Source organism: Maniola hyperantus, chromosome 5, assembly GCF_902806685.2.
Source record: "Maniola hyperantus chromosome 5, iAphHyp1.2, whole genome shotgun sequence".
In the NCBI taxonomy this organism is placed as follows: domain Eukaryota; kingdom Metazoa; phylum Arthropoda; class Insecta; order Lepidoptera; family Nymphalidae; genus Maniola; species Maniola hyperantus.
Window position 1 is genome coordinate 9,504,295 of NC_048540.1, and position 23,147 is coordinate 9,527,441.

General features: G+C 34.2%; 2 protein-coding genes across 3 annotated transcripts; both read right to left on the reverse strand.

Moving 5' to 3' along the window:
* Nucleotides 1-3,818: 3,818 nt before the first annotated feature.
* Nucleotides 3,819-6,375, reverse strand: LOC117982560 (larval cuticle protein LCP-30-like). Its single transcript, XM_034968925.2, has 3 exons — nucleotides 6,351-6,375; nucleotides 5,094-5,347; nucleotides 3,819-4,203 (listed from the first exon to the last, which is right to left on the reverse strand). Exons 1-3 carry the CDS (start codon nucleotides 6,363-6,365, stop codon nucleotides 3,867-3,869), a joined length of 606 nt encoding a protein of 201 aa, XP_034824816.1. The 5' UTR covers nucleotides 6,366-6,375; the 3' UTR covers nucleotides 3,819-3,866.
* Nucleotides 6,376-8,347: 1,972 nt separating this feature from the next.
* Nucleotides 8,348-21,181, reverse strand: LOC117982125 (uncharacterized). 2 transcript variants are annotated; one of them, XM_034968421.2, is made up of 4 exons: nucleotides 20,882-21,181; nucleotides 19,902-20,044; nucleotides 14,967-15,415; nucleotides 8,348-8,584 (listed from the first exon to the last, which is right to left on the reverse strand). In XM_034968421.2, exons 2-4 carry the CDS (start codon nucleotides 19,920-19,922, stop codon nucleotides 8,425-8,427), a joined length of 630 nt encoding a protein of 209 aa, XP_034824312.1. In that variant the 5' UTR covers nucleotides 19,923-20,044; nucleotides 20,882-21,181; the 3' UTR covers nucleotides 8,348-8,424. The 2 variants fall into 2 exon arrangements, with proteins under 2 accessions (XP_034824312.1, XP_034824313.1); XM_034968422.2 differs by lacking the exon at nucleotides 20,882-21,181 and adding an exon at nucleotides 20,175-20,287.
* Between the last annotated feature and the right edge of the window lie 1,966 nt (nucleotides 21,182-23,147).

Here is a 23,147-nt window from a genome sequence, read left to right on the forward strand (position 1 = left end):
TGCTAAAATAATCACTCGCCGAATGTTGAAATCAATAGACTATTATAGAATCTCTAAAATTTAAATTTGATAAATTACTTAATACAGAACCCTGAACTCGCGAATTTAACACGTATGTATTTTATCGTATTTTTATTACATAGGTTCAAAACTAGAAATTATTGTTTTATAGGCATTCTGATCTAAATCACCAATAATAATCCGTTCTTCTGACGTTAATAATAATGTTTGAAGATCACTATAATTACAAAGTTAAGTCTTGAAGACGTTATAGCCTGTTTTATGTACGAATATTAGAATATTATTCTTTTATTATTATGAAAACACAATGCATTTTTAGGGTTCCATTGTAAACAAGGAACCCTTATAGTTTCGCCATGTTCGTCCGTCTGTCCGACCGTCCGTCCGTCCTCGATTAATCTCAAAAACTATTAGTGCTAGAAATCTGTAATTTGGCATGGGTATAAATATTAATCACGCCGACAAAGTGGTGAAATAAATTTTTGATAAATATTTTATTTTTTAGGGTAGGCTCCCCTACATGTAAAGTGGAGATGATTTTTTTTTCTCGTCTACCCCATAGTGCGGGGTATCGTTGAATAGGTCTTTAAAAAATACTGTGGGTGTGGGAACATCATTTTTCAATTTCTAGATCCGCTTGTAAAATATGATGTTTTAAAGTGCTAATTTTTATTAGAGTCAGGTCCCCCCCCCTATATCAGTCAAATGGTAGTATATTGCAAAGAGTATATAGGAACGTGAGACACACAGCAGTAGTATATACAATCAATTTTAAAGGAAAACTATCATGGCTAAGTAGGGTTCACAGGTTAAGGAGTTATATCTATTTTTCGAGGATTGTGACCCTACACTGCGCGTGGCCCGCCACGCACTTGGCCGGTTTTTATACTATCTAAAAGACTGCCAAAAACCTCATGTTGCATGATGCTTTGATGTTATTAATTTATTAAGACATTTTGAACCAGTACAGTGGTAGATGCATTTGATTCTAAAGTACCTACTTATATAAACGTTTAATTGAATAAAAAATATTTCTATTATACTCTATTATTGTTAAGTTATTATTTGTTATTGTGATAAGCTAAAAATCTCATTTTCCACAAAAAGTGACTTACCGCCTTATGCGTAGGAAGGCTCGATATGATACCCTACTTGGTATAGGTATTAATCTTAGAAAGTTGAAAATACTAATTTATTTCTTCAGGAACACATTTTAATTTTTTTGTGATGTAACCACAAATTCACGGTTTTCAGATTTTCCCCCTTACGTGTGCTATAAGACCTACCTGTCAAATTTCATGATTCTAGGTTAACGGAAAGTTCAAAGTACCCTATAAGTTTCTTGACAGACACGATAGACAGACAGACAACAAAGAGATCCTATAAGGGTTCTTTTTCCGTTTGAGGTACGAAACCCTATTAATTAGAAAAATACTACTTACAGGTTTGAGGAACTAAACCGATTTTGAAAACAGAGTACAAGAAATACAATAAATAGAATTCCTGTACTAAATTCATCAAGATCAGTTGGATTTTTTAAAATTTACTCGCAGCATCATTGGCAGCAGCGCGATATATCAGAATTTTGATAAACACTTTTGTATTATAACCAGGAATGTCAAGAACTATTGACCTGTTCAAAAGTTGAATGACTTCAAGCAGGGCAAATCATAAAAAGCAGAACTAATATTTAAAGATACCGGTGAGTTGGATGAATAGTGATCATTAAAAGTGGAATCTCTATCTGCTTATTAATAGTATGATCAATTATTTATTTATTTTAATCTAGTCACAGTTTTTTATTGGGAATCGGGAACCTTTTAAACAACCCAAAAAGAATAACTAGGAGTAAGTTGTAAAAACCTCTATCTAAATTATTATTGTTTGATCTGACGATTTAATCATTTTTATTTATGGAATAACAATCTAATACTGTATAGTATTTTACACCTAAGTTACATTACAATTAATTAAATAGCATATAATTGTGAAGCACTTAGCACAAAAAGATGACTGAATACATAATATAAAAATGAATACTTGTGTATTCGTCGTCTCTGTTAAAGAGCATTGTTTATCAGATTACTTCCGTGAAAATTTCGGAAAACCGCGAATTTCTGGTTTTCTGGTACATTACAAATAAAATTAGTGTTCACGAGAAAATAAAATTAGTTTACTATATCACATCATAGATGGCGCTGTCTATCATTAATTTGCAGCGACTTGGTCAATGGTCCGCATCCCGCGGAAACTATCTTTTTCTGTGGATGTTCCAAAAATGTTCTTTCATACAAACCTTGTCCTGGCAATAATAACACAAAAAAATCCAATTTGGTGCAGTCGTTCGGAAGTTATGCGCGTACACATATTTGTATATTTATATACTTAGTGCTTCTATAGATAGGCAGGTACTACTTTACTTCAATAGTGACTTGCATTAGTGTAGGAGAAATTTTGTTACTTGTGACCGTTACTTATCTTTGTACTTAGTATAGCACGAAGTTCTGCCATTATTTTGTCTGCCACAGGCTTCCGTAGCATAGAGCACGTGACGTTTTGCGTAGACCCGCTGTTTGGACCAAATATTCACTAGCAACTGCAATTAATTGCAGTTGCTGGTGAACATTTGGCCCAAACATCATATCTCACAAAAGTTAGCTTTTTGTATTGTGTAAACGCAGGTGCTGGAGTGGCGACCTCGAACCGGAAAGCGTAGCAGTGGAAGACCCCCCACTAGGTGGACGGACAACATCAAGCGAGTCGCAGGGAGCCACTGGATTCAGGCGGCGCAAGACCGTAGCATGTGGAAGTCCCTACAAGAAACCTATGTCCAGCAGTGGACATCTGTCGGTTGTTGTTGTTGATGATGATGATGATGATGATTTTGTAAACACTTGCAGTATGTCAACTTCTGCAAGCTTTGTAAAACTTGCAGAAATTGATATGACTTTTACGTAGAGCCGTTTTACGTAGACCCAATGTATTAGCAAAATGTTCACTGGTAACTGCAAATTCTTGCAGGAGTTAGCTTTTTGTACTGTGCAAACACTCGCAGCATGTCAACTTCTGCAAGTTTTCTAAACTAAAAACTTGCAGAATAATGGCAGCTATTTTTACAAGTAAACTTGTCAGAGGACACGAAGTTCGAAATATTTAACCTATTCTGTTTCATCTCTAATCAAGCTCTATCTCAGTGTTTAGCTAAATTAAAATTATTATTCTAATCTAGTTTAAATCAGCTGATCAACTATCAGTTTTAAAGAAACTATTACCATCTACGCTGTGACTTAGGTACGTACGATTATTCATTTTAGCGCATTTACATCTAAGAGAAAAACAAACGGAGTACCAAATCGAGATTCCTTTTATTACTAAAGTTTAAATTAATTACCTTGCTGCTTGTTGACATGCGATCCGGAATAATAAACTAATTTATGGCACTAAGTTTGTTCTAACTGTAATTTGTATTAGTTAATAAAATCAAAAGGTTATTCACATCGGACTTCTGCAAAAAACCTGGCACGTTTATTATGTCTTGTTCATTGTAAGTATCCTTACAAACTCTTCCATTTTTGTTTGTTAATCGTAAAATCGCGTGCATGGAAAACCGATACCATAAATTCACCTTTTATAATACTGTCTTCATAAAATAAAATGTAGCTTTACATAAAAATTTGAATGTCAGTTAACTTTTCCAAAGGTAAGTCTTTAACAACTCTTTTTTACACCGCAATTTACTCTTTATTGTGCCTGCTAAAATGAATATGGGCAGTAATATAAAAATCCATTTTTAATTTGCGAAATCGTTTTTATTGTGGGTCGAAATTTATTAGTATCTATTAAAACTAAGCTTTTGGTAAGTGGGCGCCACTGGCACGGAATCCATTTTCGTCAGCGACATAGTCTACTCTGTATGTTATACCGTCGTCTCCGACATATTCATAAAAACCTTGAACTCTAGTGCCTCCTTGAGGATTCGCTGCATCGACTACTCCTGTTTCCCCTGCACTAATTCCATTCTCTGTCCGGTATTTGTACTGGTAGGTGTTTTCATTGATGTCGTTTTCTTGTTCGATAATTCTAGCATATCCTTCGTTGCCGTAATTTTTTGGTGTATAAACGTATTGAGCAGTTGGAACCACTTTTGGAGCAGCAGTTGAAGTAACAACCACTGGGACCACACTAGAAAAATTACAACGTATAAGAAAATAATAAGTAGTGGTAGTAGAACTATTAGAATTACTCAATACTCCTAAAACTTAGCTTTTATTCAATGTTACAATTAGAGACATTGCTAACCGATTTCACTAAGCTGTAAAAAGCTTAATGCTACAATATTCGCGAATAATAGACTTATACATAATGTAACAAAATATAAACCTAATTAATATGTTACTAGCTGACCGGCTAGTATCATATTAATTAGATTATTCCTGATTTAGATTATTCCTGAGTGACATAGGCTATATTTTATTTTCAAAAAAATAGAGATTCCTTCGAAAATTGTAATATGCTACCCGTGCGAAGCCAGGGCGGGTCACTAGTCGATAATGATTATTATCGATATATAGATAGCTTACTCCGATCAAAATTTTCAAAATATATTTCATGGAAAGAAATCGTTCAGTTGAGTATAGATTTATTTTACAATTAGTACAGATTGCCACTGGCGCTAGTATGGCCTAGATTTATCTAGGCAATCCTAAAAGAGTTTCTTGTGACGAAACAAAGGTAGTTTTACTGATCTCATATCAATTACAAGTTGTTTGAAAAGCTTATCAGTTTATCACACTGTACCCTAAATTATGTATCTTCATATAAAACGTAATAGTTAAATCTAAATATTATATTAAAAAAGGGTGACTGACTGATCTATCAACGCACAGCTCAAACTATTGGACGGATCGGGCTGAAATTTGGCATGCAGATTGCTATTACGACGTAGGCATCCGCTAAGAAAGAATTTTAAAAAATTCAACCCCTAAGGGGGTGAAATAGGGGTTTGAATTCATGTAGTCCACGCGGACGAAGTCGCGAGCATAAGCTAGTTAAAATATAATTATTTTATTTACCTGCTTGCCCTTGCGGTAACTAACGGGGCAACAAGCTCTTGATATGGTTTATAAGAGTTATAATACTGTGGCTGGTACTGCTGGTAGTAGTTAGGATACAATGCGTTTCTTGTTACTTGGTTGTTATAATTATAGTATCTTCCGTCGTATGTAGCATCGTATTTACCACTTTTATCACCATAAAGCTCCGGTCGATATTTACCATCGTCTTCTGATCTCACTGCGTCTAAAAGGCCGATGGCTATACATGCGATCTGGAAAATAACATTATTATTAGCTACAGTGTGATACAAGAAAATATTTTAAAGAGACTTTTTAAAGAAATTATAGCACGTGTACAAAGTCCTATATGTTTAAAAGCTTGTCTTAAATCAAAATACCACTAGGTACCTTTCGCGGCTGTTTAAACTATTAGGTTGGTAGGTATAGGCGTTCATTTTAATATCAATACCACTAATACTATGCTACTACCTTACCCCCCGTTCCCACTTGTCATTTGTCAGGCCCGGATTTAAATTGGATGTTCCAGTGGCAGAACATTTTATATGAAGCTATTCACACTTGTCAGAAATAGATTTTGTGTCAAAATGTACTGCCACTGGAACATCAAGCGACAAACGACAAACGACAAGTGGGAACGGGGGGTTAGTCTGCTACTCTTCGAATGATTTGTCAGTTCTATCATTGTGAATGAGTCAATGAACCAATTCCAACTTCTCTGTTTTAGACTGAATTCACACAGTTTACTTTATAATATGTACATACGTACGTACGCAGCTTTTTACACAACAAGTACCACCATAATATTATGTAGGTCTAAAAATGGCATTCAGACTTAGGACAAACAACTGTATCATTAACATCATTACACATAGATTTATCCAGGGTGGGAACCTAACCTCATGGTTTCGTATTTACTCACTAATCACTGTACTTCAGTCAGTCCTCAATTCTCACTCCAGATCCTCACTGTTTCACTGTACTGAATCAGTGATTCGTACCACTCTTTTTTCCCAACACTATTTATTTTGCGGGGAAAACTGGCTATTCAGGAAACTTCAAATTGCTTTATTTGATTAAAAATTCGACTATAGATTCATACGTTTTAACCAAAAGCACATCACTATTTGTTTCACACACTCATTCGACATTGTCTATAATATAATCTAAGCATTCGACATATCTATCGGAAAATAATTTGATAACTTTTTCTACGAAACTACGAAATCCGTAAACGTAATAAAAAACAGTACTCACCAATATTGACTTCATTTTACCTAGACCTTGTGTGATTAAAAACTAAAAAGACAATGATGGCCTATTCGTCCCATCAGTCGATTTTATACAATCATCAAAATTCTTATTTGGGAGTTTTAACGCAAGAATTAGACCGGGGCGCCGAATAAGTAGAAAAAGTCATTTATTTTTTATTTGCTAAGGTGGCATTGAGGGTGGCATATATGGGCTGATGTGATGTAAATTACGCCATCCGCCTCGTCGAAACGACAGAACTTCGATGAGTCCGCAAAACATACTAAATAATCTAAAGCATTCCTTTACTAACTTCCGGCAAGTTCTCTTTAGTTTTATGGTTTTTAAAATCTATTTTAGTATGTGGTAACAGGGTGATTAAATTTTATTGTTATTGACTTTGGACACCTTTAACAGTACTGAACCTAATTAGTACGGTATATACTTAATCAATACTTGTTTCTTTCCTCTGTATCCTAACTATAAAATAACTAGGAGATGCCCGCGACTTCGCCCGCGAGAGTTTCGATTTTTAAAATTCCCATGGGAACTCTTTGATTATCAGGGATAAAAAGTAGCCTATGTCTTATCTCTTTAAAACTAAATAAAAGTTTAGTATTTTCAAAAGTTACACCTTTTAAAAAGTGCATTACCCAAAATTCGGATCTTGCGACATTACTTATCCCCATTTCCCCCCCCCCCCCCCCATACAGAGATCAAATTAAATGAATTTCATAATTCCATTCTTTAAAGTTTTTAAACTATCCAAAAAACTGACCTATGTGTTTGAAGTATTTTTGCTTAATATTCTAATATGTAGTATAAGTTACCACTATAGAAGGTAAGTACATATATGTTATACTTTCGGAGTATTTTTGGAGATTCTGTTAGTTTATTAATTAATCTTAAATTAATTATTAATCTAAAACTTTTAGTACAAGTGTCCCATGTAATGTATTACTTTGAAATTTATTAAATTAAGAAATAGATGACAAATTTCTACATATTTTTAAAGGAGAGTAATATTTCCAGACGATGTGTTATCTGACTCTTAAGAGAGAGAGAGCAAGTGCGTGCCAGACCTTCGTTTTTTTATAAAAGCTGAAAGTTTATTTTGTTGGATCATGGTGGCTTTGGGAGATAACAGATAATAAAGGTGTAAAAAATCTTACGGCATATAGTCTAATTTTTTCATATTTTTTTCAGAGTAAGTAGTATTAGAAATCACGTCATGCATTGCCTGACACTTATTGTCAAGGAAACCTCCACTAGACATCCTTAAACGTTAATAATTTATTAAACTTTAAAGGTATCTGGCAGGGTGTTGCCACTATACCTACTAAGTGTCTGGCAATGTATGAAGTGATTTCTAATACTATTCTGAATAGAATAGAATAGAATAGAATAGAATAGAATATAATATAATATAATATAATATAATATAATATAATATAATATAATATAATATAATATAATATAATATAATATAATATAATATAATATAATATAATATAATATAATATAATATAATATAATATAATATAATATAATAGAATAGAACAGAATGTTTTTTTATTCATGTAAACTTTTTATAAGTACTTATGAATAGTCAGGTAGTTTTAATTTACCACTGGTTCGGAATGCCGTTCCTACCGTAAAGAAAACTGAAGAAAATTTTAAAAAAAATTAGACTTTTTACTTTGACGTAAGATTTTTTACACCTTCTACCTGTTATTTCTTAAAGCCACCATTATCCAAACAAACATCCAAACAAACGTTTCTCCCAGTGTTGGGACAATACGCAGATAAACTTTAAGCTTTTATAAAATAAGGAAGGTCTGGCATGCGCTGGCTCTTAAGCAATTTGTTATTTTGTTGATCGCATTATAGTGACGATCTACCATTTTATGCCATTTTGAGATACAATTCGTTTCTTAGAATGACTTCACGCCCATTATGAACTCTTGCTGTACTCTAATCCACTATTAATGAAACGATAAGTATTTAAAATATTTTATTATAACTTAAGATCCGCTTGCATCACATTAATTGATAAGAGTAGGTATAACACTATTTTACATTATTCTGAGACATCCTCCACAATCCTTACGAAAACTTCATATTCTAATTTTAACTTATTTGTTAAAGAGTTCGTTACAGTACTTAAAGTTTTACTTCCTTTGAAGTTGTAAATGGTTCCTAACTTCTCTCCTTCTTTTATATTAAGTAGAGGTGGATACCTGAAAATAAAGAAAATTGAATTGTGAATAAAATGATTTGGGCAATTGCAAATTAAGCTCCGCTAATCGCTAGCAAGTTATGAATACATAGCGCACGCTAGCTGTTAGCGCACGACATAAGATTTTGTCTTGTCCAGCTGCATGGTTGGTAGCGATGAGGATGTGGACTTCCTCAACCGAATGTGGAAAGGAAAAATTTCCTTGGTCGAGGCGCGTCCATACGGGCCACTCGGCCGCACTAAGCAATGCCTGGTGGGATTACGCGCTGTGTGGAATCCAGAGCTACTCATACAGTGTTATGAATTTCAAAAAAGAAAATGACACACACAAATAAAGGATATGGTAATCAAATATGAGTAAACCACCCATCTTGCCCTATCGTTATAAAGTTTAAGAGGAGTTTATTCATAGCGCACTCCAAACAAATGTAGTTTGGCTCTCATTTGAATATTAAACAATCGAACTCAATGAAATTTTGAAGACACATTCTAGTAAGTAATATCTGTGGTTTGCCAAATTTTCTTATAAATATCTAGATTTACATGTGTTAAAAGATTGTGTGTAAATCTTTGAGCTCGTGCAGCTTTAAAGCTTTAATACTTTAACAAAAATCTGGCTTAGTTTAGTACATTTTGTATGGAGCGTGTGACGGAGAGACTACAGTTAAGTATCAGTATCAAGTTCTTATATCTGTTACAATGAGAAATAATTGTTTGCAAAACTTTCGTCTGTATGACGACACTTTAAGGGGTAAAATTGAGTATCCTTGTGTTGATTTGTGTGTTAGGTTAAACCTAACACACAAATCTTGGAAAAATGCTGTAACGTATAATATGCACAGAAAAAGGAAATCAGGCAAATCTATCAAACTACGGACCTCTTTTAATTTTTTAATTTTAGACTACACATAAGACGTAGGTAAGTATTAGCTTTTTAAAAAGTGGTAATAGTGGTTGACTTTGAACAACCAGTCAAACAAGCGGAATTTCAATCTAATTTTTCAACTACATAATAATATCGCATCATAATATCTTCCCGATACGCAAGCTCATGAAAAAATATATAGAATAACTTCATCCGCGTGGACTACACATTTCAAATCCCTATTTTACCCTCTTAGGGGTTCAATTTTCAAAAATCTTTAGCGGATGTCACAATAGCTATAATCAGTGGCCCTACCGCGGTTGTTTGACAGCTACAATGTCATGATCACAATCATCTCTGATTAGTTAATGCTCGCTCACTATTGGCCACAATGCATTAATGCTCATTGTTACAACAAGAATCGCACAAATTCAGCCAATCAGAACAATTGAGATTGTAATAATGATTGATGCAGGTTTTAGACAATCGCCCCGCTGCATTCTGCATGCCAAATGTCAGCCCGATCCATCCTATAGTTTGAGCTGTGCGTTGATAGATCAGTCAGTCAGTCAGTCAGTCGGTCGGTCGGTCAGCTTTTCCTTTTATATATTTAACTAATCTCTTATTGTCAGTTTCATAGAAAAGGCGCTTAATTCTGTGGAATATTAGGTAATATACCATGCTCTATCCAAATAAAAGAAGTTACTCCAAGGCTACCAACTATTGATGTAGAAGAAATATGGAAGCTACACTACAAATAAAATGACATGACTTAACCAGCCAAGTAAAGATCCTTAGGGCTTCACCAAGGAGATACGATTTCACCTAACTTGTCCTCGGCAGGATAGAAAAATGTCTTTAGACTCTTGAAACGGTTTTTCAAATGTTGAAATTAGAAAAATGCTGTCCCATTTAAAGTTCGATGATTGACAGACAGAATAAAATGGAAGAACTCTACACATTGCGCATAGCCGTGACCAGCGATAAAACAAAGATCGAGGTAACATAACCCACATTAAAATCCAAAGCTGTCAGGTCAAATGTGTTTCCAAACACCTCGAACAAACTACAACATTGACCAAAGAAGGTCAGAAAAAATAGATAGAGTACGCGGCAGAAAGTAACGTACATCGGCCTTTAGAATGACATTTCGGCTTTGTAGAGCGTTGTCTCTGTCACTCTAGGTATGACGTTTTATCGGTCTCAACGACAGAGACAAAGCTCTACAAATCTGCTATCTCCTTCTAAAGGTTGATTTACATTAGTTTCTGCCACGTACTGTAAATAGATATGAGAAGGTTTTTGTCTTGCGCACTATGACACAGTCATGGTGAAGAGACGTGGATCTTCACACAGAGAGAACTTCACACTAAGCTGTGTAGCTCTAAGTTACGCAGAGGGTGATGGAGAGAGCAATGTTAGATTTATCTCTCTTATACATGGTTCCTAATGTAGAGATCAAGAAGTGAATGGGAGTAACTGACATCGCTTGTAGAGCATGAAGTTGGGTGGGGCACTTATGTCTTAGGAAGGACGGACGCTGGAGCCGAGAGCTGCTGAATAGCAACCGCGTACTGGTTACAGAAACGTCGGCCATTTGTGATAGGTATCTGTACAAGTTACTCAAAAATAACAGGCTCATATAATATCTGTTATTAAAATTTTATTAATAACAGTTTTATTTAATAAAAGATTTAATAACTGTAATTTAATAACAGTTCATTGCTTTTACAGATAATAAGCACAGTAACCATCAACCTGTTTTTCGTTTGTACAGACAATAATTTATTATTAGATATTACTGCGTACTATTTGGAATTTGGGCGCGTTTGGAACCCTCGTAGCTTTAGTTTTAAGTTTGCGTAATAATTATCACCACTATATCTTACAAATCTAACACTATACCAGACCATCATCATCATAAGAGTAATTTATCACCTATTTTGAATAAATCATTTGACTTTGACTTTGACTTATATACAGTAGGTACTTATCTACGTACAAAGTTATTATGATAAATTATTTTTCTTTTACTGTGCCAGAGGTACAGTGCTAACTTTATAACTGCATAAATTTTTGTTAAAGAAGACATGAAAATGATGAAAAACAAACATAATTAGTTTCTAAAACATAATTACGATTTGGACCAACCGCGGATCTGACTCACTTCAAAAAACGTGACTTGGACTAATGAGAATTGGACCAATTGACTGAACTGAATATATATATATAAATGAATCGCTAAATGTGTTGCTGATCGCAAATCTCGAGAACAGCTGAACTGATTTCGCTAGTTCTTTTTTTATAATATTCCTTGAAGTACGAGGATGGTTCTTACGGAGAGAAAAATATAAGAAATTGTAAGTATTAAAAAAAACGAATGTTAGGGGGTACGAAGTTCGCCAGATCGCTAGTCAATACTTATAATAAATCTTAAATAAAACGGAACTTTTTTGTTTGGAAGACAACAGTTTTCCGACAAAAATAGCGTGGTACGAATTGCGTGGTAGTTACATGTGTATATATATAAGCTTTAAGATAAATACCTATGTAGTTTATTCAAATGTTAACCACCGTGGACTCTACAAGTGATATGATTTCTGTTATATGTGTTCAGCAAAATTTAACACAAATCATATAAGTTCAAAGGATTTTCGCTACACAGTGCACTAGATATCAGATAATATTTTTTATTTTATTCAGATACAAGTTAACCCTTGTCTGCAATCTCACCTGGTAGTAAGTGATGATGCAATCTAAGATGGATGCGGGCTAACCAGGAAGGGGTATGGCAGTTTTCACACGGCATCGTACCGGAACGCTAAATCGATTGCCTATACGGCTTTGCCGGTAGGATGGTAACTAGCCATAGTAGCTGCCGTATCTTGGAGTACGATTCATGTAGTGCACGGTGTTGGCCCCGTACACCTTATCCCGAACCCTGTCAATAGTTTTTTACCCAACGCACAGACCTAGCGTGGTCTGATCTGTAAATGTATCTATACAGGGTGTAACTAAAACGCTAGCAAAAACGAAGACAGGTAATACTACTGATGATTACTGATATGAATACACCAACAAAAACGCGATGAATCCAAAAAAAAACCCTAATTTTGTTAAATTTCACGGTTATACCAATTGCAAACTAGATGATGCCCGCAACTTCAACGCAATCCACGTGGATTTAGGTTTTTAAAAATCCCGTGGGAACTCTTTAATTTTCCGGGATGTAAGCTAACTCTGTACCACATTTCATCGAAATCGATTACTGTTGGGACGTGAAAAGCTAGCAGCCAGACAGACAGGCAGACACGTTTTCTTTTAAAGCGAACTTTTAAAGCGAGCGAGCGAAAGAAACTTTTAAAGCGTTGGTTCCAAATATGTAACATGACATATATTATGTACATGCTTGTATGTGAGATCAATAAAATTGTCCATCCAGAAATTGGAGCGTTTATTTATTGATCGTTTCTTACGTAGTGGTACAAAAACAGATTCCATACAATCATCAGGTCAACCGACAAACATATGTAATGCTGAATTTTTTAAGATAAATTTTAGACCCCAGAGAAACTAAAAAAGTACCTTCTCACTCGATCTAATTCAAAACTTTGAATGTATATGTGTTAGTGATATTAATTAGGTTAAGTTGGTAAAAAAGTTGGTTGGTATGTTAAAACCGGGATTTTATAAAATCTAAATAAACTTAAATTTAAAAAAAACAACATTAAATTAAAACTAAAATAAATTAAGCTTAATGGGCACCTTTGGCCCAGGGGCAACCAGGGGCGGACTTTTTGACGACGTTTAATTTTAAGTTGGTAAGGTTTATTCAAGTTTGTATGTTTTATTTTAATATTTTTAAGTACTTTTAATTTAGATTTAAGTTTATTTAACAGAATTGTATGTTATTATTATTTTAAGGTATTCAAAATTATATTAGGTATTATTATTTAAAGGTATCCAATATCCATACATTAAAAAAATAAATTAAATTAAATCTAAAACCTCATCGAGACCATATTATATAGAGAGTGATATTTGCAATAAATTTTTTTAACTAACGAAACAAAACTAAACAAACGAAACTAAACAAAAGTAACTATAGTTATGAGTATAACTAGGTAACATTTCAGAAAGAGGCTTCCTATAATGTACTTTCTATTCCCCACAGTACGCCACTTCAACTCTGACTCTAAATTTTTTAAGCTTGACCCTGACAACTAAAAACACTTCTACTCATTTTTTCAGATTCTCGTATTAATAATCATTATTTTATAGAAGAATTCTGAAGACCCTATCTTTAACCAAGACATCCCTTTATCATTATGATGGTTGAAACGTCCTCATGAACAAATAACCAGTCAAGTGCGAGTTAGACTCACATATTCAGGGTTCCGTACTTTGGAAGGATACCTATGTGTCATTATTTGGTAAAAATAATCTAGATGGTGCTACAAATTAACAACGAAATGACACAACATTATTTAAAACTATCATAATCGTGTAAGAAATTATTCTTATAACAAAAAAAATAAGGTATCTATAAAGAGATCCGCGAAGAAACTGTCATAGCTAATAATTTAGTAAGTTATAATAATTTGAACAGGATCTTTTTATAAGGTTTTGATGATGGAATTTGCTTGAAATGCATTCAAAATAGAAAACCGGTAGATATCTCATTTGGAATTTTAATTAATTAATGAAGATTACCTTTATTGGTGTAAAGATTGTCTATCAACTTATAGTAACAGGCGCCAATAATGTCTATAAATTTATTTAACACGGACCTAAAATCACATTTTTAACAACCGGTCCTAATAAATAACCTTGATGCGAATATATCATATCCGAAACATATTAAAAAACTGCTCTATTTAGCATTGATTTTCGGAAAATCCTTGAACGGTGACCTCAAACCGGAAAACATAAAGGTCAAATAACTAACGGATGATAGCAACAGAGGCAGATTCACATACCACAATCATTAAACACATATGACACTTAATTTAATATAAGGTCAATCAGTTAACATGTTTCAGTAGGCCAGCCGCATATTTCTCAGTCTGATCCGATTTTTAGTTTTATATTTAGACTAACTGATGCCCGCGACTTCGTCCACAAGAATGTAGTGTTCTAAATATCCTTCAGAACCTCTTTGATTTTCTGGGATAAAAGTAGGGTATGCCACTCTCCAAATTCTATATCCAATCAAGTCGATCGATCCGTTACTCCGTTGCAGCGTGATTGAAAGGGAACAAACAAACAAACACACTTTCACATTTATAATATGGGTAGTGATTTTGTTATAATTTACGTACTTAATTTAAGTAATATTTTAATTACTGTACTTTATTATCATTATTTAATATTAAATATTGTTTTTAAATTATTCCTTGGTGATAAATTATTCAAAACACAAATTGAAAAAGCTATATAAAGTAAATTTCTATCGGATCCATTAATAATAATCAACGTTACATTATTGTAATAATATTAACAAAAGCAAGCCACTTACTGTGTAAATACTTCAGTATTATTTTTGGTTTCAGAGTCTATAACTTCACATTTCATGGAGACTTCTTGGTCGGGCTTTAAGGTGTTCACCTCATTTACGCTTTCCACGACTGGCTCACCCAGAGCTAATACGAGTATATCCGGCGATACATATTTCGTTATTATCGCCTTAATTACACTATATATGAAGGGAAACCGTGGGGCATAAATTTGAAAACCTATGTAGTCGTTAGAATCTCCTCTCTCCAAATGCTTGTAAGTACCATCAAATGGATAAACTCCTTGTTGATAGATATAAGTATATTTTCCCTCGTCTGTTGGTACATATTTTCCTTCAGTTGGTGGTCTGTAGTACTTTCCATCGTCATAGTAGTCATATGTTTTATGTTTGTATTTTCCGGTATCGTAGGGTGAACACTGAACTAGCGCCCACAATGAAACAGCCAATATCTGAAATTGAAACAGAGTACTTATTAAATTAGGTAGTTATTAACTTTAAAATATCTACGCAGGAGCAGCTTATATAACTCTATACCAAGATCAAGGTCAGTCGTAGTTTGCAATACTGCTGCCACTTATGGGATGACTCTGCCAAGTATCAGCTCGATGCATTAGATTCGGTGGATCTTCGCACCAGATGACTCATTGGTGACCAAGCGCTGGTCAATTCTATGCTCTAAAGCTTAGAGTATTGACGTAAGGTTGCCTGTCTGTTGGTATTCTACAGAATATAGTGTGCTACGGAGCTATTTGATCTAGTTACCCCAATTATTTTACTATCGGACCGCGAGGCATCTTAAAGGCCCGCACCCCTAAATTTTCATAATCCACGGACTCGTATGAAGCGATTTGCTTACTCATTCCTAATATGCACTGTTAGAATATGGAATGCCCTTGTAGGCAAGTGCGCTTCATCTTAGAGTGCATCATCCTACTTTGGCGTGATAGCAGTCAAGCGCATGAATATTCAATTTAAAAAAAATACACTCGCATTTTACCTATATAGTTTGCTTGTTGAGGTACAGTTATGTATTAATGTTCAACTTCTTTTTTAGCGTTTAAACTATCCAACTTCTTGTATGTTATTAGCAAATCTTCTAAAAAAGTCCAGGCTGGGTTTCAATCGCTATGCAATGCAGGTGTATAATAGGTAAACAGGGAGGGTCATTGAGTGAATAATCAAGTAAAATATAAATCAAGATAAGTCAAGTGAGGTATAATATTATAACATGCTATTTGCTTTGGTATCTAGCTAAATCGGGAACGTGGTCAAATGAAATGTAATCATAAAATAATTAATAAGTAAAATGTTCTAGAAAATCATATCATGGAAAATATATACAGGTAGATAATAAAATTAAATCAATTCAAGTTATAAACAATGTAATGTTATGTAAAATGGCATACGCTGTACTTGCCTCGACCTACACAGAAACGTGAAGATACCTACTGTATTTATGTCATAAAACAGCATTAATCAATATATATATATATATATATATATATATATATGTATATATATATATATATATATTATTATATACTTATAATAAAACTGTAACAGGTCAAATTCTGTACATTGAAGATATTTTGAATTTTTTTTTTCGAGGGCACTCTATAATCGATACTGAACACAAAACTGTAATTTTTTTCATTTTTGTCTGTCTGTCTGTCTGTCTGTCTGTCTGTCTGTATCACGGCCGCGCATCACGCTGAAACTACTGAATGGATTCCAATGAAACTTGGTACGATTTGAGGTCATACTATGAGGAAGAATATAGAATACTGTTTATCCCGAAATTCAGCATGGTTCCCGTAGGAGAGGGGATGAAAGTTAAAATGTATACTGAGTTGTAATTCATTAACGCGTAGTCCGATTTCATTCTATCTTTTTTTGTTAGAAAGGGGATATTTTAAAAATTGTTCCGTAAATATTTCAAGGTAATCGGTTTTTAACCGACTGTCAAAAATGAGGTGGTTCTTTTTTCTACATCGATTTTTTCGAGGTTTCTGGACCGATTTGCAAATTATTTTTTAAATCAACAAAAAAGTTTTCGTGGTGGTCACATAAAAAATTCTGGATTCAACTCCTTAATCCTGATGCTGCAGGGTTACTGCCCGCCTGAGTTATCAAGATTCAATACTTATAATAAAACTGTAACAGGTCAAATTCTGTACATTGAAGATATTTTGAACAATATACTTATATCAATACTTATAATAAAACTGTAACAGGTCAAATTCTGAACATTGAAGATATTTTGAAAATTTTTTTTCGAGGGCACTCTATAATCGATACTGAACACAAAACTGTAATTTTTTTCATTTTTGTCTGTCTGTCTGTCTATCTGTCTGTCTGTCTGTCTGTATCACGGCCGCGCATCACGCTGAGACTACTGAATGGATTCCAATGAAACTTGGTACGATTTGAGGTCATACTATGAGGAAGAATATAGGATACTTTTTATCCCGAAATTCAGCATGGTTCCCGTAGGAGAGGGGATGAAAGTTAAAATGTATACTGAGTTGTAATTCATTAACGCGTAGTCCGATTTCATTCATTCTTTTTTGTTAGAAAGGGGATATTTTAAAAATTGTTCCGTAAATATTTCAAGGTAATCGGTTTTTAACCGACTGTCAAAAATGAGGTGGTTCTTTTCTCTACATCGATTTTTTCGAGGTTTCTGGACCGATTTGCAAATTATTTTTTTAATCAACAAAAAAGTTTTCGTGGTGGTCACATAAAAAATTCTGGATTCAACTCCTTAATCCTGATGCTGCAGGGTTACTGCCCGCCTGAGTTATCAAGATTCAGGAAGTGTTCATAGTGAATTCATATTGTAGGTACTAAGCAACGACTTTATTCTCAGACTTCAAGTCTCAACTCCTCAACCCTGATGATGTAGGGTACAGCACTCCTAAACTATAATGTTTCAGGAACTGCGGATGATGCAAAATTATTTTAGGTACCAAGCATAGGCTACATCATTGAACTTCGGATCCTAACTCCTCAATCCTGATGCTGCAAAGTACTGAAGTCCTAAATCGTGGGGATTTTAGAATTTCTGATAGTGAATTGATATTTTTAAAAAAATTAAAAATTTTGAATCGACTGTTAGGCGGAACGAAGTTCGCAGGGTCAGCTAGTACAATAATATAATCTATTTAATGTTATTTTTGTAATCAATAACTTGTACGAGTTAAATAGCACTATGTAATTGATTGTCTAATATTTATTAAGAAACTTTGAACTGATTGTATTAAAATCGATTCAAAGTTGAAAAGTGGTCTCTGTACCTTTCAATGGATGATTCGCGATTAAAGATAACATTCAGATAAATAGACACATTTTCGTATTTGTCCGGCGTCCGTGTTTCCTGCCCAGTATAACTTAAATACCTACAAGGCATCTTCTAGGCTGGTGCAATTTAACCTAGACTTTATCATTACTTTTTATGAGACATGATTTTTGCCAAGCGCAAGCCTATCTCACAATAAACACGTAATTGAAAAGTTTAAAAAAAACCCTCGACTGCAGTCTGCACTGCATCTTTTTTAGCCCGCACTTTCGCATGAAATCCGCCATTATGTATTCAAATATACAAATTGCATACATTTTTGTACTTGTCTTTTAAAGTCCTTCAATTTGATACCCCACTGGAGAGTCTTAAAGAAATCAACCAACAAACCAACAAACCAATACATAAACAAACAAACACACTTTCGAATTTATAATAGGGGTAGGGATGTGAGTACTACCTGTATATGTAGGCAGACTACAATGTCTTGGTAGGAGCAATGACTTCATGGCGCCACGTTTTCAATGGGTTCAATGCTCAAGACTAAGACTGTTTTGAAAGTTTACTGAACCCACCCTAAAGGTTATACTTTAAACACTTTTACATTAAACAATTTTATTTTGCCAAAACAGTCCAGCCACTTAGTAATAATGCTTTAAATTCGAAACCACTTTGTAAAAGTTTTTAAAGTAGGTACTAATAGGGCGGATTTGTAACCCAAATTTTAATAACAAAATGTATAACTGGTACCCACAAAATCCTTAACTTATGTAATACTAGATGATGCCCGAGACTTCGTCCGCGTGGATTTAGGTTTTTAAAAATCCCGTGGGAACTTGATTTCCCCGGGATGCAAGCTATCGCTGTACCAAATTTAGTCAAAATTGGTTGAACGCATGGGCCGTTAAAGGCTAGCAGACAGACAGACAGACATAGGGACAGACACACTTCCGCATTTATAATATTAGTATCGATGTATTCCAGTGAACAGTAGTCCTGATTCATTAGGTTAGGGGACTTAAAACCCGAAAACTTTTATTGTCATAGTAATAAAGTGTTTGAAGTTCCATATAAATCGGCCAGTAGAAGTAATTTAATAATCAGTCGCAAAATGAAATACTTGATACAAAAATTAACTGTTTAAAAAAATTTCATTGCAAGTCCCCTTTATGAACTACGTTTTGAGTTTATTATATTACTATCTACCTAGGCAGATAGGTAGGTATATTGTAATAATTCGCAGTAACGCCCATTTAAAATATTTTTTCTAAGACTTTAAAGGAACCGCATTTCTTAAAAAAAACAGCAACAAGTTTTAAAATGTAGACAATATACATAAATATTTGACTTTCCATAAAAACCTGTATACAAAATTACTTGACCTGTGACCTCTCTGTTTTAGATCCATCTAACACATGATACATGATAGTACTTAAATCAATTTAGTGAAACACAAGATTGACTAGAATAAACAGAAGAAGACAAAAATCATAAGTTCCGTTTGCGGATATTTATTATAAAATAACTATGAACTTATTTCCTAAAAAGAATTCCTGTTTTTAATTAAAATTAGAAAGATTGAAAAATAACCTTAAATGAACTTGAGACTATGATACAATAATAACAATCATACTTACAAATTTTCCCACGTGCTTCATTTTCTTTAATTGAAGAGTGAATCAATAAATATTATTCAACGATAATATTCTTCAAGAGAAGTTTTATTGCACCTCGTCCGATACAGGTTGTTCACTCCACAGATTATGTTTTGGATCTGAAACTAGATCAGATAATGTGTCATAAGTAAGCAGTATTTTCGTTAGATAACAGCCAATATTCGTCAAAAATATTTTATTCCTCATTGCCTTAATTAACATTTAGATGTATAATAAATTTTGTTCGAGACATACCAAAAGTGGATCAGAATCCTCAAATCAAGTGTGACGAGGTCAAACAGAAGGAATTAGCATAGCTCATGACATTACGAGTATAATAGGTTACAAAGAGCGCCACAATATTGTTCCCTCACTTTACACTAAAAAGTTACCTATACCTATCTCAATTACTTACGCAACAAGTCCTACAGTGCCAAGAAGCTTCAATACGATCGACTTACAATAACGTTGTAATTCTCTTAAATGGAATGTTTGAAAAGCCACTTCAGGTATCGACTTGCACGAAATAAAAATCACCCATCGTAAAATGCATCTTTATTTAAACTGAGATTCTGCATTACAATGACCTTACATTAGGCATTTATATAGGTGCTTAACTAGATGATGCCCGCGACTTCATCCGCGTGGATTTAGGTTTTTTTAAATCTCGTTTGAACTCCTTGATTTTCTGGCATAAAAAATGGCATATTTTTTAGTTCAGGGTGTAAACTATCTCTACCAAATTTCAGCCAAATTTGTTTAGTCTTTGTGGTGTGAAGGAGTAACAAACATACAAATTTTTACATTTAAGTATATATTTAGATTATAATAATGTGCTAGGTTGTAATAAAGAGATTTAATAGACATCCTTATCGTGCAATAAAGAAACTATTTTTGGAATCATGCATATCAATAATAGACACTCTACATTTATTTAAAATAAATTGTAAAGTTCAATTTACCTAATTATTTGTCTTCACATCCGGTGCTCACTTGACATTTTGATGACAATGATTAAATAAATAAATAAAACAGAAGTAAAATGCTTGGAAATGTCAAATCATCGTTCACTCCAAATACTGATAGATTAGACACACCACACTGATTTAAGATTAATATAGACAGAGAACTGTATCACATTAATTTCTTATTTATAATGTCGAGGTGCGCTAAATCTGTATATTAAAGTAGGTAGTTTGACAGGAGCGTCATAGTCAGGAGGTGATGTCTAATATCGAAATGAAGACGACATTCCGGTAAAGCCAAACGTAATGAAATGCTCCTACAAAAGTCCTACGGTGTCCAGCCAGTCAGGCACAGCATTCTACTGCATATTAATTAATAAGCTATAACTCATAAAACCAATAGGATTGATGTTAAAGGTTATTAATATCACGAAATATAAGTCTGTACGTTTATAAATCTATTGATAAGATTGCATAATTATTGGAGCTATTAAGTATCGACATTGCAAAATGCCCAAAAAAAGTGTAATGTTTTCAGGGGTGACCGATCAATTGACAAAAAACAAATGACAAAGTTTCATTTCCCAAACAAATTTTGCCAAAATTATGAATCGTTTTATGATCGTTATAAAACTTATGTTTCTACAAATAATTCACTTGATAAAACAAATTACCAGACAAATTTTTATTTCATAAAATATCATTTGACAAACAATTGATTTCTTTAATCGTGTTAATTAGTAAAACAATATATCGCACTTTTTTTTAAGAGAGACCGCTTACTATAATGGGGGGTCTCTTTCCACCCAGAAAAAAGGAGCCCCGCCCCCCGGTCGACGAGAAGAGACCACCACTATGGTGGGGGGTCTCTTTCCTCCCTCCCGCTCCCACCATCAAGAGCGAGCGAAGCGAGCTCGAGACTTGGGGCACTCCGACTCGGAACGGTTAGGTTAGAAGGGGATGGCGGGGTCTGTAAGACCCCGCCATCCCCTTCGTGGGTTATTTCTTTTTTTTACCACCCAGAAAAAAAGGAGCCCCGCGAAGCGGGGCTCCGTCGACGGGCCCCGGTCGACGAGAAGAGACCACCACTATGGTGGGGGGTCTCTTTCCTCCCTCCCGCTCCCACCATCAAGAGCGAGCGAAGCGAGCTCGGGACTTGGGGCACTCCGACTCGGAACGGCTAGGTTAGAAGAGGATGGCGGGGTCTGAGACCCCGCCATCTCCTTCGTGGGTTATTTTTTTTTTCACATCCAGAAAAAAGGAGCCCCATGATATTATTGCTGCGTTGCATAGGGGTTTGCATATGTATGCAAAACAGACTTTTTGTGTATTTTTTGTTAATTAGTTATTTTATCAAATAATAAATTTATCATCTATTATTTTGTAAAATCGCGAATTTGAAATAATAAATTTTTAAATGATATTTTAACATTCAGCAAATTTGCAAAGTAAAACATTTGTGAATAAAATATTTGTCAAATGATCTTTTGTAAAATGATATGTTTGCGGTATACGACGTTTGTGATTTGATTAGTTTTTCAAAAGTTTTTGGTGAACTGATAATTTGTCATACGTTTTTTGTCATTCATTAGTGAACCGTTTTCAGGGCATGCATGTATGTCACTTTCTTTTCAGTCTCTTTTCTGAAAGTTTAGAAATATAGGAAATAATATGACGAGATAACGGTCAATCTCCAATAGTGGAGAAGCACAAAAAAAATATTGGGTTGTTGATTTATTGGTTTGTTGGTTTGTCCTTCAATCACGTCGCAACGGTGCAACGGATTGGCGTGATTATATGGGTATAGATAAAGACCTAGAGAGTGACATAGGCTACTTTTATCCTGCAAAATCAAAGAGTTCTCGCGAGATTTTTAAAAACCTAATTCCACGCGGATGAAGTCGCGGGCATCAGCTAGTAATGAATAAGTAAATTGGCCTAGCGTAATCCCAAGGGTAATTTACTTGTACTATCACATTAAATCAAGACACTTTATTAAGTACAAATACATTATTAGAAATTATTTGAAACTTGTAAAAATGTGTGTAAGTAGTAGGATCTTGTAGGATGGCAGCTCCCTTTAACCGCTCGCCCATAATTTACAGTATACCACAGCGCAGCTATAAATTATTGTGGGTTGGATTGTTAGTTATGGTCACGTCGTAAGTTGTCGGTTGGGTTATAAGTAATTGTGGATTGGGTTGTGAGTTGTGGGTTGTGGATTAAACAGAATTGGTTGTGGGGCGATGTGACGCGCAGAATC

What these genes read in the sequence shown, in the direction of transcription:
- LOC117982560 (XM_034968925.2), bottom strand. An exon ending in GTTACCGCAAGGGCAAGCAG is followed by an intron (nt 4,204 to 5,093) that starts GTAAATAAAATA and finishes TAATTTTTCTAG; the next exon opens with TGTGGTCCCAGTGGTTGTTA.
- LOC117982125 (XM_034968421.2), bottom strand. Translation starts at nt 19,922, where the DNA reads ATGAAGCACGTGGGAAAATTT. An exon ending in TGAAGCACGTGGGAAAATTT is followed by an intron (nt 15,416 to 19,901) that starts GTAAGTATGATT and finishes TTTCAATTTCAG; the next exon opens with ATATTGGCTGTTTCATTGTG. An exon ending in AATACTGAAGTATTTACACA is followed by an intron (nt 8,585 to 14,966) that starts GTAAGTGGCTTG and finishes CTTTATTTTCAG; the next exon opens with GTATCCACCTCTACTTAATA.